Source organism: Centroberyx gerrardi, chromosome 14 (assembly GCF_048128805.1).
Source record: "Centroberyx gerrardi isolate f3 chromosome 14, fCenGer3.hap1.cur.20231027, whole genome shotgun sequence".
NCBI lineage: Eukaryota > Metazoa > Chordata > Actinopteri > Beryciformes > Berycidae > Centroberyx > Centroberyx gerrardi.
In genome coordinates, this window is record NC_136010.1 from 12,394,930 (window position 1) to 12,409,761 (window position 14,832).

At 44.6% G+C, this 14,832-nt stretch overlaps 1 protein-coding gene across 1 annotated transcript; it reads left to right on the forward strand.

Moving 5' to 3' along the window:
* The first annotated feature begins 209 nt into the window (after positions 1-209).
* Positions 210-12,903, forward strand: LOC139908360 (rho-related GTP-binding protein RhoA-D). Its single transcript, XM_071895067.1, has 5 exons — positions 210-303; positions 8,521-8,676; positions 10,908-11,028; positions 12,072-12,202; positions 12,357-12,903. The coding sequence occupies exons 2-5, from the start codon at positions 8,521-8,523 to the stop codon at positions 12,528-12,530; spliced, it is 582 nt and encodes a 193-aa protein (XP_071751168.1). The 5' UTR covers positions 210-303; the 3' UTR covers positions 12,531-12,903.
* Positions 12,904-14,832: the final 1,929 nt, after the last annotated feature.

The window sequence follows — 14,832 nt, forward strand, 5'->3', positions numbered from 1 at the left end:
AAGTCAATTCCAAGGATGTCAACCGCCTGTAAACTGAAGAAGAAGAAGAAGAAGAAGAAGAAGAAGAAGAAGAAGAAGAAGAAGAAGAAGAAGAAGAAGAAGAAGAAGAAGGTGGGAATTCCGAGGTGGGAAGTGGGAGTTTACGAGGAGACCGTGAAGGCAGCATCATGGGAGGGTCTTCCGAGTATCAGTGTGGTTTCTTCCTCAGCCGCACACCCTGATTAGAGCTGCAATAAGGGAAGGGCGACCGCGCAGGAGGAAAAGACGGAGTTCCTTGGTATTTGAAAGCACACGCCGGGAGAGGTGAGAAAAAAAATGTTGCTAACTTAGTTTTATTATTTTGAAAGCACAGGAGAGCTTTATTACTTTATAAAGTGAGTTTCGAGCTTTGGGGGAGAAGTAGTTGGTGGTAAAGTGTCACGGCATACTCTCTCAAGACACGCTGATGAGCCGAGGTATCCACGGCTCGGCGAGTTGAAACCTGTTACTTGTTTCCAAGTATTCCAATTAAATGGTCGCAATGTATCGCGGTTTGATTAATGTGGAGGAAAGTGTCATAAACTGGGGACACACCTGTTTCTTCCCTCCTACCAGCTTGTTGCGGGGATGTGGATCATGTCGGCGCTCCAAACCTACAAACTCAGCGGGGTTTTGCGGCAAATAACGTACTTTAAAAGAAGATAATTATCTGGATTACGGTTGTGGGGAAAAACAGAACCAACCCTTCCTCGTTGTAAAAAAGTTTCTCCTCTGTTTCTGTTTGGAAACCTGTTTGGCCAGTATAAGAGAATCGATGGTATTCGAGGCGTTTCGGCTGCCCGGAGATTTTTGGAATGCTAGAATGCAAACCAATTTTACTTAACGAGTAACCTCTTTAATTTGGCTAAGTGGTCCAGAAGCCTGCCCTCCTTGCTTGTCCTAAATGACTGATTAAACAATTTTCTGTCCCGAGGACATTCCTTCCTCCGAGTCACCACACCCTTGTTCTGCTCCTCGGCCACTGTAGCAGACCCTCATGCCTCGCAGCGGGTTGTTCCCAACTCCTTGTCTTGGCATGTTCCCCATAACAAAAACGGACTAATTGCCTATGATTATGTCAAAGCTCAAGCTCAACTATTTTGTTGGGCATCAGCTTGGCCGCTCCCATTTCAGTTGCTACATTGTAACACAGGATATTGCAGTCACTCACATGTAGGCTACTGGAGAGGAATGCATAAAAGACTATCCTACATCCTCTCGGTGTGTTTGTGTGTGTGTGCATGCCTGCATGTAAATGTGTCTGTGTGGCTACTACCTGAGAGCCTGTATGATGTCATTGTGGAGGAACAGCTGACTGCTGACCAAGCAATTCACACAGGTAGTGGACAGAACTGGCAATGTTACCTTGTGGCACACACACAGTGCAGCGGAAGGACATGTAGAGGGAATCCACAATCTAGAGTACATTATGGGAGAAAAGGAGAAGCCATGATTTCTGTTGTCATAGCGTCATTGGTTTTGACTAGCGTTTGTACCCTGTGTCTTTATTCAGAGCCTCTCTGTGTAAAGTGGCGTCTATTGAGGTCGTCTCAGAAGACGGCTGAGTTGCTCAGTAGGTCAGTGTAAAAGCCGTCATGTATAGCCATTATCGACCACCAGTTCCAATACACTCCAGGATAGCCAGAGGCTTTTTCACCCTGGTGTCGCCCCTCGTTCTGTTCCCCCTGGGGTGCTTTCTGCCACTGACCTGCTATGGTTGTCTAGCTCTTTGCCCATTGTACGTGTTGGCTTGAGCTTCAGGGATGGCGAGCGTAGGACTGGAAGTGTTGCTTTTGTTTCCATACTGGGTCACAATACAACTCAACCCCAGCAAACATTTAGGAAGTACTGCCTGGACAGGAAGGAATTGTCCAGAGCTAAGAGGGGATTTTTTTTCTCTCCTTCCAACCCTATGGAGAGCTGCTGTTTGTGTGCATTGTCGATAAGCATATCTGTCCAAACATGATGCTTCATAATATGTTTGGTTCTGCGTGCATCAGTGGCCTGTCCAAGATTAGTCTGGTCTCCCAATGTCATGGTCACACAGGAAACTAAGTTGACAGCAGTCTTCTTTACGCAGTGAAGACGGGGAAATTCCAAGCTTTTTTTCCAGGCAATTGATGGTTGGCAAATCGAGTCTGTAGGCTGTGGAGTGTAGCACATACAGACAAGCATGCAGACAAGAAAATCCTCAGGAAAAACCCAGTCCTTTTGTTACTCTATGGCAGGAAAGGGAGCGTTTCCTGTGCGGATCTTAATACTGGCAGTTTTAGGCCATCCTTAAAAAAGACTGAACCATTTACAAAGCTTAACATTTCTCCCAACTCCTATTTGCAGCAACTTCCTAACACCTCCCTTGTTTGTAAGGCACAGATGGATCGGACAAAATGAGAGCAACGTGGTGTTGACTCTGTCTAGCCTGTGTCCATGTGTGTCTGTTGTGGCAGTCATTTGCGCTGTGTGTGTGTGTGTGTGTGTGTGTGTCAGAAGGAAAGGAGGAGTGCAGCGCCCTAAGGATACGGAACATTAGCTCCCTGATGGTGACATCACACTGCAACACAGGAAGAGAGAGCGAAGGATGGGATGAGACGGGGACAGACTGAGAACAGTAGCCTGGAGGAGGACGGGCAGAACGGAGGGAGAGAGGGAGGGTGGCAACGGAGGGTAGGATAAGAGAAAAAGAGGGAGGGTGAGAAACAGGGTACAATCAAGTCAGCTCTCTCACTGATCCAACTAGGGCGGTGTGTGTGTGTGTCCGTGCGTCTGCGCGCTCGCCTAATCTTGTAACAGCAGCCTTCGTTGAGGACTTGGAAGGGAGGAAAAACAGTCATCATTTCTTCCCCAAATCCTGATTAGTCCCCCCACCCCTCCAAGTCACCGTATGACTAATTCATCCACTTATTTATTTCATGCTCATGGAATATTAATCAAAGACTACCAGTTATATATGTTTTGAGTTTCTCCACATCTGTTGCTCGTGCTGCAACGCTCTCATATCCTAGTTCTAGCATTCAACCCCACCACCATCCCTCCCTCCCTCCTTCCTTCCCTCCATCTCTGTCTGTCTTGTCTGTCTGTTTGAACTGCAGCGAAGGCTCGGGGGTGGATGAATGGATAAATCTCTGTGATATTTTTCTCTTTGGTCCTCTGCTCTGAGCCGAGCTGCGCGCTGTGATAAATTGGGCCGGGGGAGTCTCAATGGCTCTGTCCTATTTCGGGCTCTAGCTAGGTTCTCTGACTCTGGCCGCTCCCCTTTCATCTTCCTACACCCCTAGCCTGGATCCTACTACCAGCCAGCACTGCGCTCGAGTTTGGCTTCACCTTTTAAAATTTAAGCCTGACCTGAACTTGAACAATTTCTGTCCAAACCCAGGACAAAGGTTATAGTATTTTGTAAGCTAAAACTTGACTAAAACCTGAAATTTACAACATTTCAGTAATGATTAAATGCTGTTAAAGAGGTTTTATTTTGATGACATCTTGGGTGTTATAAGCTGTCATGGCTGTGGTGTTTTTGCAGTGGACTTAGCAGAAATTATTTGGCAATCAGTGCTACCAGAACCATAATGTCTTTGTTTTTGGGTTTTCTGTTGCTGAAGTTTGAGTTTCTGTAGGTGCCGACTTTTGCTGCTCGTGCAAACTGCCCAGTTTTTCTGTTTTATTCCAAACCATCTGCTGTTGCTACCGGAAATGTAAAACTCATCACTTCCTCTGCACAAGAGGATTTTTCCTGGTAAAGACCAAGCCAACACCGGATGTTTTAGACCAGCAAATGTAAAAGCTTTAATGAACTGGGTATGACATATGTTATATTGTGAGTGATAAGAGATTAGCTAAATGGACATTTATCTATGAAAATATCTTGGATTATTACTTAAGTGGAAAAATTCAGTGTTACCCAATTCGTGTCCATAAAGTCCAGCCATGTCTTGTTGGGGTTCTAGTAAGAGGGGGACAGCTTGGGCCCATTTTCAACTTTACAACTTTCCCTTAATCTCTTTTTTTGTTTTTGTTTTGCTGTATTAATGTCGGCAATAAGGGACAAGGAGAATGAGAAAGAGATAAATGCCCTGTTAGGGCTGCTATATGTAGTAACATCAGGTCGACCAGAGTTTAGCACACACCTCAGGCTATGTGTAAATAAGCTTAGACGTACAGGACTGTACCCTGCGGTATAGGGTAACTTTCTCCTAGTTGTAAACACATGTACACACACACACACGCACACACACACACACATGCATGCATGCATACATCTTTATGGTGGGAGTGGGCTGATTTAATGGATTCATGCATAATCCGTCCACAACACTTCAACCAGTCATGAGTGGAACTTGCAGGCGGAAGCAAGAGGAGTTGGAAGAGAGAGAGATGGATAACGGCTGATGGGGGCAGGGTTGTTGTGTGTTTAGGGGAAAAGGGTGAGGGGGAGTTGGAAGTGGGTGAGACATTCCTCATAGCTTATGTCCTCCCACGCTTTAACACACGCACACACACACACACACGCGCACACACACACACACACACACACTTGAACAGGGTTGTGTGTGAACTTTCAATGACCCAATGTTAGTCATCCTGACTGCACAGACTGCCTTTACCAATCAATGTGTCAATACTTGAGTTGCTAACAGTCAATTATTATTCCTCTTTGACAACGCTGGCTTCCTGGTCATACATCATCTAAAGTAGTACAAGTGTACGATTAGGCTAGTTCACGTTTGACAAGGGGGGTCGTAGTAAGGCTGTTTGCCTCACTTTCCCAGTGAAAAGTGAACAGTGAAGACATATTTATTCATTAGTACTCATAGGTGTGCTGTGCAGTTGAAACCCCTTCATTTCACCCCTATGTACTACACTACATTTACATTTGTCATTCTGTCATTATCCAATAATATCTGACAGTATCTCCTGCTTTGGTAATATACTGTATACAATAAGTGAAAAATTGACGTTTTTAATTATATGTATATGTCAGCTTAGTGTTGGCATAGTTGAATGAGTAAACCCTTGACTGTGTGGTTGCCTGTTGGTTTGCTCTTTTGAATCTTTCATTGTATTTAGCATTTAGAGAAACCATATGTCACGTCATAAAGGTATCGGACTAGACCTGATCTAAACTTCATCATGGTTCCTTGTCTGAGCTTGTGCTTGTACTGTCAACTTAAATCTGATGTTGTTGTCATTTACCCGGCAGGCAGTTTTAGCCCTGTGGTTACGCATGTGAGAATACACAAAAACACAAAAATGCACTTTCCTGAGGCACTGATTTTTGCTTGAGTTGAACTGGTGCAAGCCTACATGCCATTCAATAGTGGAATAATGGGAGCTTTTTAGCCTGTATGTCAACCTATTTGTAACCACATGGGTCACCAAACGCAGGGTTAGTGTGAATACCATGAGTCCGCTGATCCATTTGATATAGAAACTGGTTGATACTTCGGGAAGAGGAAGAAGTTCCTATTTTACTGCCCTTCCTGCAACTCCATTAGGGGTTTTTGTGTTCCTCGAACCACCTGCCACTTCTGACTTCTGACGGAGACCTGGCTAATGTGTTACTACTGCTGCGGTGACTCAAGACCTGCCAGGGAGAAAGGAGCGTCTGTGTTGCAGAGCCAGGAATGAGAACTTTGCCCTTTTGCTCCCCCATAAGGGGTCAAGCATTATGCAAGACAAGCTGATTTATGCTAAGACGCGTGTACATAAACACACACACACTCATGCATAGTCATATGACCTGTCTCTCTGGGAGGGCAGTGTGCATGTGTGTGTCTACATGTACAGTGGCCCACCATTCAGATTGTGGCCCTACTGCCCCGGCAATTCCCCTCCTGCTTTCTGAATCTAACATGAGTGTAACACTGGGCTTTACGCAGCTCCATTGTCATGTGACTGGCTTGGTCTACTGCTCCGCCTCGCTCATACATTGTTGGAACTATGAGTGACTCCAATACTAAGTCTCTACATATCCTTTGTCTACAACTTGTTAGCTGCATTTTATTTATTTAGAATGTTTATGGCAGTGCATTTCAACTGTTTTTCCCCCACATCGACATACTTACCCGCAACATAAAATCCAGGGCGCGCTTAATTATTGATTGCTTGAAAATGTCACAAAGTAAAGTATCATACAAAAGCAGATGGCAAAATAATAAATATTCATGCAATTTTCATTAACCTTGGGGGTGGGGGGTATGGTATGATTACAGGTGTGTTTCATTTGATTTTAATGAGGTTATGTAATATTTATGTTGGATATTAATTTTCTTAAGATTTTAGCATCATCTCAAGAGGCACCTGAACTGAGCAAGGACAAAAAGTGTCGCTACGAGTGTTGTGACCACTTCTGCCTCCTGTCGTCCAGATGTCTGCTCACCACATGAATCTTCACACATCACTAGCCTTTAGCAGACACTTGTTAGAATGAACAGGGAAATCCCATACTGAATCCTGATGTGTCTGACTGAAGGAAAATAAGAGGACTGGGGACTGAAAAAGAGGAGAGACTGGCTGGATTGGACTCCTCCTTGTGCTAATAAAGCTTGTTTGAATTGACCCCAGGGGAGAAACCAAGGGAGGAAGAAGTGTAAGAGAAAGGAGAGAAAAGTAGAAATGACAAAATGAGTAGTTCTCTTGGATAGGAAAGAGTCTTTGGAGCCTCTGTACCCTTCCTTTGTACTGGCACAGAGCGAGCAAACACACACACACACACACAGAAACACACAGGGAAGGGGCCATTATCCCTACTACGCACCATGTGCTACCACTGTCACATTAAGCAACATGCTGTGAGAGCTACCATCATCAACACGCTGCATTATTTTAGCATGGTAGAAGACATGCAACACTAGCTCCATTTTCTGAAGCTATCTGGGGTTGTACTGTAGCTACCAGTCACGTGTGTGTGTGTGTGTGTGTGTGTGTGTGCGCGTCTCCCCTCTTGCAGTGACAGTATGATGTATGGAGTTGAGCAGCAGCCTGCTATCACAGAGAACAGGTGGCTCTCTCCAGAGGCAAACCAACAACACTGGCCTGATTTAGTGTGTGGGAGAGAAAAGCAAACTGAGGAATTGTCTTTTTATTCTTGTTGTTAAAACTGTGGCTGTTGATACAATGAGTGAAGGTAAATGACTGAGGCCAGTACAAGCTGAGGCCATCCAGCGCAGGATGTAGAGATGCACATTAATTCTCTAACATACATGCACAACTGGGGGGTCACCCTCTGGGAAAATGGGGAGGGGGGGTGTATCAAACATACATCTAATGTATCTAGCACTGTTTTCCTTACCACAGAATAGACCGTTTCGGTCACCCTGCTTAAAGGAGCCACCATGCTGCCTTTAAAAACTTCATTGGTTTTGGTTTCTGTGGAAAATATTGGTGTCAAAAGGGCCTCAATGCAGTTTCAGAGGCCTTTCCAGCCCAGTGAGCCCACCCAGAGACCATTTCAGAGGGATCACTTGTTTATTCCCTAAAGGTGCAATAAGTTTGTTTTTTTTTGCTATCCCATAGCACAAAATGACTCTATTAAGGGTTTGATAGGGTTGTTACTTTGCCAGGTGCTGAGATTTCTTGCTTTCAAACTCACTTTCTGGCCCGCTCTCCACACCAGTGTTTTGGAACAAAAAGTCCTAAATTACTTAACACCCCTTTTTTAAACGACGAGGCTGTATTTCTCCATTCCTCATCAGTCATGATTTGTACACCTTGTCAGTGATGGCAGAAGCTTAGGTCTTGCAGTGTATGGCAGTGTTGGTCTAGGTAGGTTGAGATCTGTGGAAGCTGATGCTGCTGGCAGCCAGCCAGGCTGTTGTCTCATCACCTACTGCCTTCTCCACATTATTGTCAGCTTGCGGGAGATGGCTATTGATCCGTGTGTGTGGGGCCATATCTTTCTCTGGCAAGCTGGATTTCACTCACATGCACACCTTTCAGGGATACAAGGAAAAAGAATGGGAGAGAATTGTGTGCAATACAAGGGTGTCAACCCAAACCTGTAGGAGCTGTAAATTATTAGGCCAAGGGGATACAGCAGGGGCACATTTAGAGGCGTTTGTGTGTGAGACGCCCTGTGTGGGCAGCAGTATGTAGAGCATTGCATCCTGCGCCTGTGTGGGGTTGCAGCGTTCCCCTGCTCCTCCTGTTCCCTCCCTTCCCTCCCCCTGCTTTTCCAGGCCAGCGCCGAACCCTCGGCTCCACTCTGTTTTTCACCTCACACACAGGACATGGCCCAGGAAAGGGAAGAGGGTGCGGCTCTGAAACAGACTTAGATCACCTCTTTCCCTCTTTCTCTCCCAGTCTGTCTCACTCTTTCTATTTTTTGGTTTCATTCTCTCCCTTTTTTGTCCCTTCCCTGCTCTCTTGAATTGGCAGTCAGTTCACTGCTTTTTGGGAAATGTGAGTGCATTACTGTTTTGTATATTATCTTCAGCATCCCAAACCTAAGACTGACTCTGATTAAGGCTAAAATATGAATCTAATTAAAGTGTTTTGTGTTTGTAGATGGCAGCCATCAGGAAGAAGTTGGTGATAGTGGGAGATGGTGCATGTGGGAAGACCTGCCTGCTCATTGTCTTCAGTAAGGACCAGTTCCCAGAGGTCTACGTCCCCACTGTGTTCGAGAACTACATCGCTGACATTGAGGTTGATGGCAAACAGGTACATTGTATATTCATTTTATGCTATTTTTTTTTTGTTGTGATATGTTTCAGAAAAGGCAGTTCTATGTGGCACACTTTATTTGTAAAGCCTGGAAAACATACTTCATGCCTAAGTTTGTTTAGGTTTGTTTGTTATACATAAACTGCAGTGCGGTGAATTGATGTTCTTGTAAGCGTCTTGTTCTTGTATGTGGGCTGGGCACCTGCAGTGCATGACACTGAAATAAAATCAATCAATTAATCAAAATAGCACCACACATACTTTTCTGTTCATGCTGTAGATTCAAAAGCCTTGCATTGGTGTAAAACCCATTTCTTTTAGTTTGTCCCAAAAGTCTTCAATCGTTCCCCATGTCTTCATTCTCAAACCACTGCCCAGAACAGGACCAGAACGATTTGATCCTCTTGAACTTGGACTCTGGAAGAAAGAGAGGGGTGGAGATAAGAGCAGTGGGTCTCAACCATGCGCCATTGAGACACAAGAGTATGAAGGTTTCCATTTCAACCAAATCCTACAGCAGCTGAATTTGCATACCGTCAACCAGAGCGGGGGAACTAATTGGTGAAATCGCCTGGTGTAGTTGTTGGTTGGAATGAAAACCTGCCTACTCTTGAGTCTCAGTGGCTCATGGTTGAGAACCACTGTGATGGAGAGGGATGAGTGGACATGGTTAAAAGAAAAAGAAAAAAATCCTCTGGTCCTTTTTAGTCCTGTGTAGAACCATAGACCTCTAGCCAACAACAGGAAATGGATCGTCACTGGCTTCCTGTGCAGGGTTAGACCCCCCCCCCCCTTCTACTTCATGACTAATGCCCTATTTCCTGATCCTGTTTCCTGTACTGCGCTACAAAATCTTGGATAAACTCGCTGAGATTTTGGCCCTATAATACAAGCCTGACCAAAGCCCAGTTTCTATGCAAGTGACACTCAATTGCAACTTACATAGAAAAAAAAACTGTATTTGGTATGGTGCAATATTTCATAACATTCCATCATTGTTGTTCAACTTTCTGCTGCCCCACTCACCATGCTTTGATTCTGAAGCCACGGTGTTGCATTGCCCCTTCAGTTGTGGCCAGTCAGACTACAGCAGCTAAGCAAAGAGGGTTGTGGATTAGCTTGATCCTTCCTGTAGAGAGCCCAGAAGGAGAACATGAGCTCAGAAGCAGAGACTGGCTGCACAGTGGTAAAAATGGGACTATAGATGACTCCTGACTCCTGAGAGACACCTAGTGGTGAGAGAATGGAGGGGCAGCGGGCAGCAAAGAAGTGGACATCAGGGTTTGCCATGGTCTGGCTTTCCTCATGTTCCCAGACAGAGGATGTGGTACAGCTCATCCCACCACCCCATATTCCCATGGGAAATGCCGTGCCTGTGGGGACCACTTATCAGTAGGCAGGGTGGCTGCCATCGGTTAGCCAGTCTTGCCAAGTCAACTAGCCAAAAAGCAAGACTTGGCTGTGCTGAGTGTAGCTAAGATGTCAAGAAGGTCCAGCTGGACTGCTAACATACTGTTGTTTCTCTCTAGGGGACAACTAAGACTATTAAATTATCCTGTTCTCACTAGTAGCAGGAGTAGTTCTCCAGCTGTGGTTGTTGGGTGGGGGGGGGGGTACTGTAGAATAAATTCAGGAGGATGAAGGAGGATAAGTTGGGTCAAAACCACAGTTCAACCAAGAGACTGCAGTCAGTTGACAGAGATTTTCACAGTCAGCCACAGCAACATCATAATGTATGCACAGAACATGACACATCTAGGCAGCTCTGCTTAAGACATTCCTACAGAGCACATCCCCAGGTTTAATGTGCTCTGCAATCTCCTGCTGAGCAGTAGCAAATGCTTTTTTGGTGGGCATCTCTTTTATCTAGAGCAGGTCAGCTGCAGCCCTCTCAGGGACTGCTAACAGTTTGATTAACAGCCAAAGGAGAGCCTAGGGGAGCCATCTCCAGCTCTGGGGAGTTTGCTTTATAGGCCTGGTAGCGGGGGGGGGGGAATGGATTATTCTAAATCCCTCTCTCTTTTTTCCGTCCTCTCCTCCAGGTAGTCTGTCTCCATTTATTTTCCCTTAATTCTCTCTCTCTCTCTTTACCTCGCTCCCTCAGAGAATAGTCGGTTGAAACCCCTGCCTTATCTCAAGCTTAATTATGTGACTCAAATGATGCTCTGTGCTTGGGGCCACTTCACATTTTTTGTTGTTGTTGTCCTCCTTTTACCTCTCTTTCTCAGGTGGAGCTTGCATTGTGGGATACAGCAGGTCAGGAGGACTATGACAGACTGAGGCCTCTCTCCTACCCCGACACAGATGTCATCCTCATGTGCTTCTCCATAGATAGCCCCGACAGTTTAGGTAAGGCTGGATAGACTCACTAACCCACTTAGCAAGACTGTTTTTAACAATGTTGTTGAATTGAATTGTTGCAGTCCCCCGATAAAGTTATTTTTTCAGAAATTAAGACACACTGTTGCAGATTGATGATAATTAATTGTTGATTGGTTTAGACAGGATTTTATTGATGTTTGCATAAAGTGAAAAGTACAAGTGCATAAGGCTTAGATATGAATTAAATCCACTATCAAAAAGTATTAGAAAATGCAGAACCTGCACGCAGCACTGATATACAATATCAGAAGGCAATTGTATGGGAGGCAGTTACAGTTCAGTGTTCTGCAACTTAATTGGGAAAGAGCCAGTCGAGGCCTGTGTAGACCACAAAAGTGTTTGTATTGTCATATATTTATTTACTATATCCTGTGGCATACTGAGATATGTATCGTTGTGCAGTGCTGTATTATTTTTATGTTATGCATAATATAATTCCTATAAAGAGCCTCATATGGTTTAGTTGGGTACAATCTAGTTCAGCTGTTTCCAATATGTAAAGAGGGATGAACAAGAATACACACGCAACACAGAACAAACTTCCACAATAGAACTTGGCTGCTGTTTCCCTGTGGAACTGGAGGCTGCGGCTGCATTTTCTGGAAGCAAACACTGAATATCTAACATGTATTTCTGGCTTGGATCTGAGTGTTCTTGGTCCTCCCAATAATTAATGTCAAACCAGTGGAGAAATATGTCCTGTTCTATAAAACTCCAGTCCCAGGGCTTTCTCCCACAGTGTTTTGATTGGGCCATGCCATGGCTGGCATTCTTCCTCTATCTCAGCATGGCATCTCCTTCCAGAGAAAACAACAGCGCTGGTTTTGGCTAGCAGGCTTGGCCAAGTATAAGCCAGGGGGTCAATGGCTCCTCAATGTTTATGTCTCCACAGTGGCAAGGGAAAGGACGAGGGGTCTCCCAATTCTCCTTGTAGGGCAAAACTGTGGAATTTGTACTGAGTAGATGATGAGTGGATTGACTCAGAGCTTCGTGTCTTTCTGTTCTTGTAGAGAACATTCCAGAGAAATGGACGCCTGAAGTAAAGCATTTTTGTCCCAACGTCCCAATCATTTTGGTGGGGAACAAGAAGGACCTAAGGAATGATGAACACACACGCAGGGAGCTGGCCAAGATGAAACAGGTGTGTTTCTGTATGCATTTGTACTGATTGCACCAACTTAACCCAAAACTAATTGGGTCTTTGTAAGGTCACTAAAACCCATTAGTCTCTCTCTTAATGTCTATATATCCAGTGTAATAATAACCCACTGTATGCATGTACATGAAACCTCCAGGAGCCAGTAAAGCCTGAGGAGGGCAGAGACATGGCCAACCGCATCAGTGCCTTTGGCTACCTGGAGTGCTCAGCCAAGACCAAGGACGGTGTGCGGGAGGTGTTTGAGATGGCCACCAGAGCGGCGCTGCAGGTTCGCAAGCGCAAGAAGAGGGGCGGCTGCCTGCTGCTGTGAAGGGGAGGGGCTAGTTAGCCGAACCACCAATCAGCAACTGAGGAAGGACAGCCCCCACACAGAGCAAACTTAGAGAAACTTAAATCAATGGCTTCCTTGGACTATATTTACATCACAAATACAGATATACCACAGGCGAATATGAAAGACTGACACCTGTTTAAAAGCAAAACAAATCAGCCTTTTTTTTACTCTTTGTTTCCCCCTCTACTCACACACTGTACGTTTTTTTGTTTGTTTTCTTTTTGCTATTGTTTCTCCACCAGCATACCAGCCTGTTTGTGTGAGGGGGCAACCCCCTCTTCCTGTGTGTATGAATGTATGTTTGTATTTATATGTGCATATACTTTACATATATATCATTGTCATCCTGCTTCTGCCTCTGTGTTATGATTGTTTACAGAGAAGGGCCTAGTAGCTTGCACACCCACAGAATGGTGAGCTCTCAGCCCACAGCCACAAATGGCAGACAATTGTTCTCATGAAATAGCCTACACATTTTGTCTAATAGACTCAAAATTGAAATTATCCTATGGAACCCCTGCTTCTCCTTAAACTGCATGTGCCACCCAAACTCCTTTGTACATCAGTTTCGGTCTTTATCCTTCAGCTATTTGCCATACCACTATTAATTTTACAACCTGAATGTCCTATTTCACCGAGTGCTTAGTCAGCAGAGCTCTCTGTGTCTGTTCTCCCCAGCTTTCTCTGCTGACATAAAGGACTAAATCTAGGGCCCATTCGCACCGAATTAATTAATCCACTGAAACCTACATGAACTAAAATGGCAACAGCTATTTGTGTGTAGAGATTTTGGAATGCACCTTGCTCTGTCTCTGCTATGGTGAGAGCATAAACTGGCACTGGAGACACAGTGGTCTATTGTCGCAAACACAATACTCCTAGTCACGGTCACACAGGCTGTGACAGACATGCCACTGACCAGACCACACCAACGCCTTCCCATAACAGGCCCATCCTCCTGTTTGTTCAGATTCTGCATGGTTGATTCAGATCAAGTATGCAGTCACGGTGTGATATTACTGTGCATTGGATTTACTGAGGGCTGGTGCACACAGAAATCTATGGGTTTCTGGGCTCAACACTTATGGATGAACACTGTATTCAGCAACATTAACATTCAGATGGATATAGGCCCATTCTGCATGTACAAGTTTTAATCAAATACCCAGCTGACAACTTGACTGACAACTGAAACTCTGTCATTAATAATGTGCCAACCCCTAACTTTGCTAGCTGCCTTGGTTATTTGAGATGCAGGGCTTTGTTGGTTATACATAATAGCCCTTTATTTGACACCACACCAGCCAGCAGAGCCCCTCTGTATCAGAAATATGTGAATGGGCACACATTCCTTGAAATGTGATTGGATAAATAAGGGCATCCGAGTACAAAACCAATGTCCAGTGAGAGTTTTGCTCTTGCATAGCCCTAAAAGGTCCACAACGCTGACCCAAGTACTTCCCTCATCTCTTTACAGGCAGCCGACTGATGCAATAGCAGTGTACCTAGTTGAGACAATATGATGAAAGTCTGTTGTGTCTGCTTGCACATCAGGGTTGAAGCAAAGAGATGCAGTGCATGTTTCATGTCCATAAACGGCCCTTAACACACCCTACGTAACTGGATAAGTGTGTGAGATGGTCCCTACATCGAGCTTATCACAATAGTAAGCTGCAATTATGGCGATCTTGCTCTTATCCGATCCTCTCAGATCCATTGAGATCAGAGGGTAGCAGGTCTGGGCTAATGCCTGGACAGGGCCTCCATGTCTGTAATGTCAAAGACCATATAGGTCAGGAGAAAAAGCTGATTGTGATGACGCTTTACAAACAGGAGTGGGGTAATTGTTTAACGTCTGGATGAGACAAACATGTTAATAAAGTATTTTTGAAATGCTAAGTAATCATGAGCAATTTGGTTTTGTTAAAATTCAAAAAGGCTTGCAAATGTTTTCAGTTCATCCAAAAATGCATTCCTACTAGACCCAGTTGATGGTAAATCATATTCTATGACACATCTTCATGGACTAAAGGTTCCCACAGCTGTCAATAGCACAAAGCCCTTAAGCTGGGAGGAGAGGACCTGTCTGATAATCAGTGAGAATAATTAACGTTAAACTATAAAAAGCAGTATAAACATTTCCTGTGGACAAGGACAGTTCTTCAGTCTCATACAATGGGGTTGAAAGGAAGTTAGCCTTCTTTTCAAACCACCTCATGACATGTGAACAATGATACTCAAGAATGTACACTTACCAGCTAAAAATCTGTAATGTTAA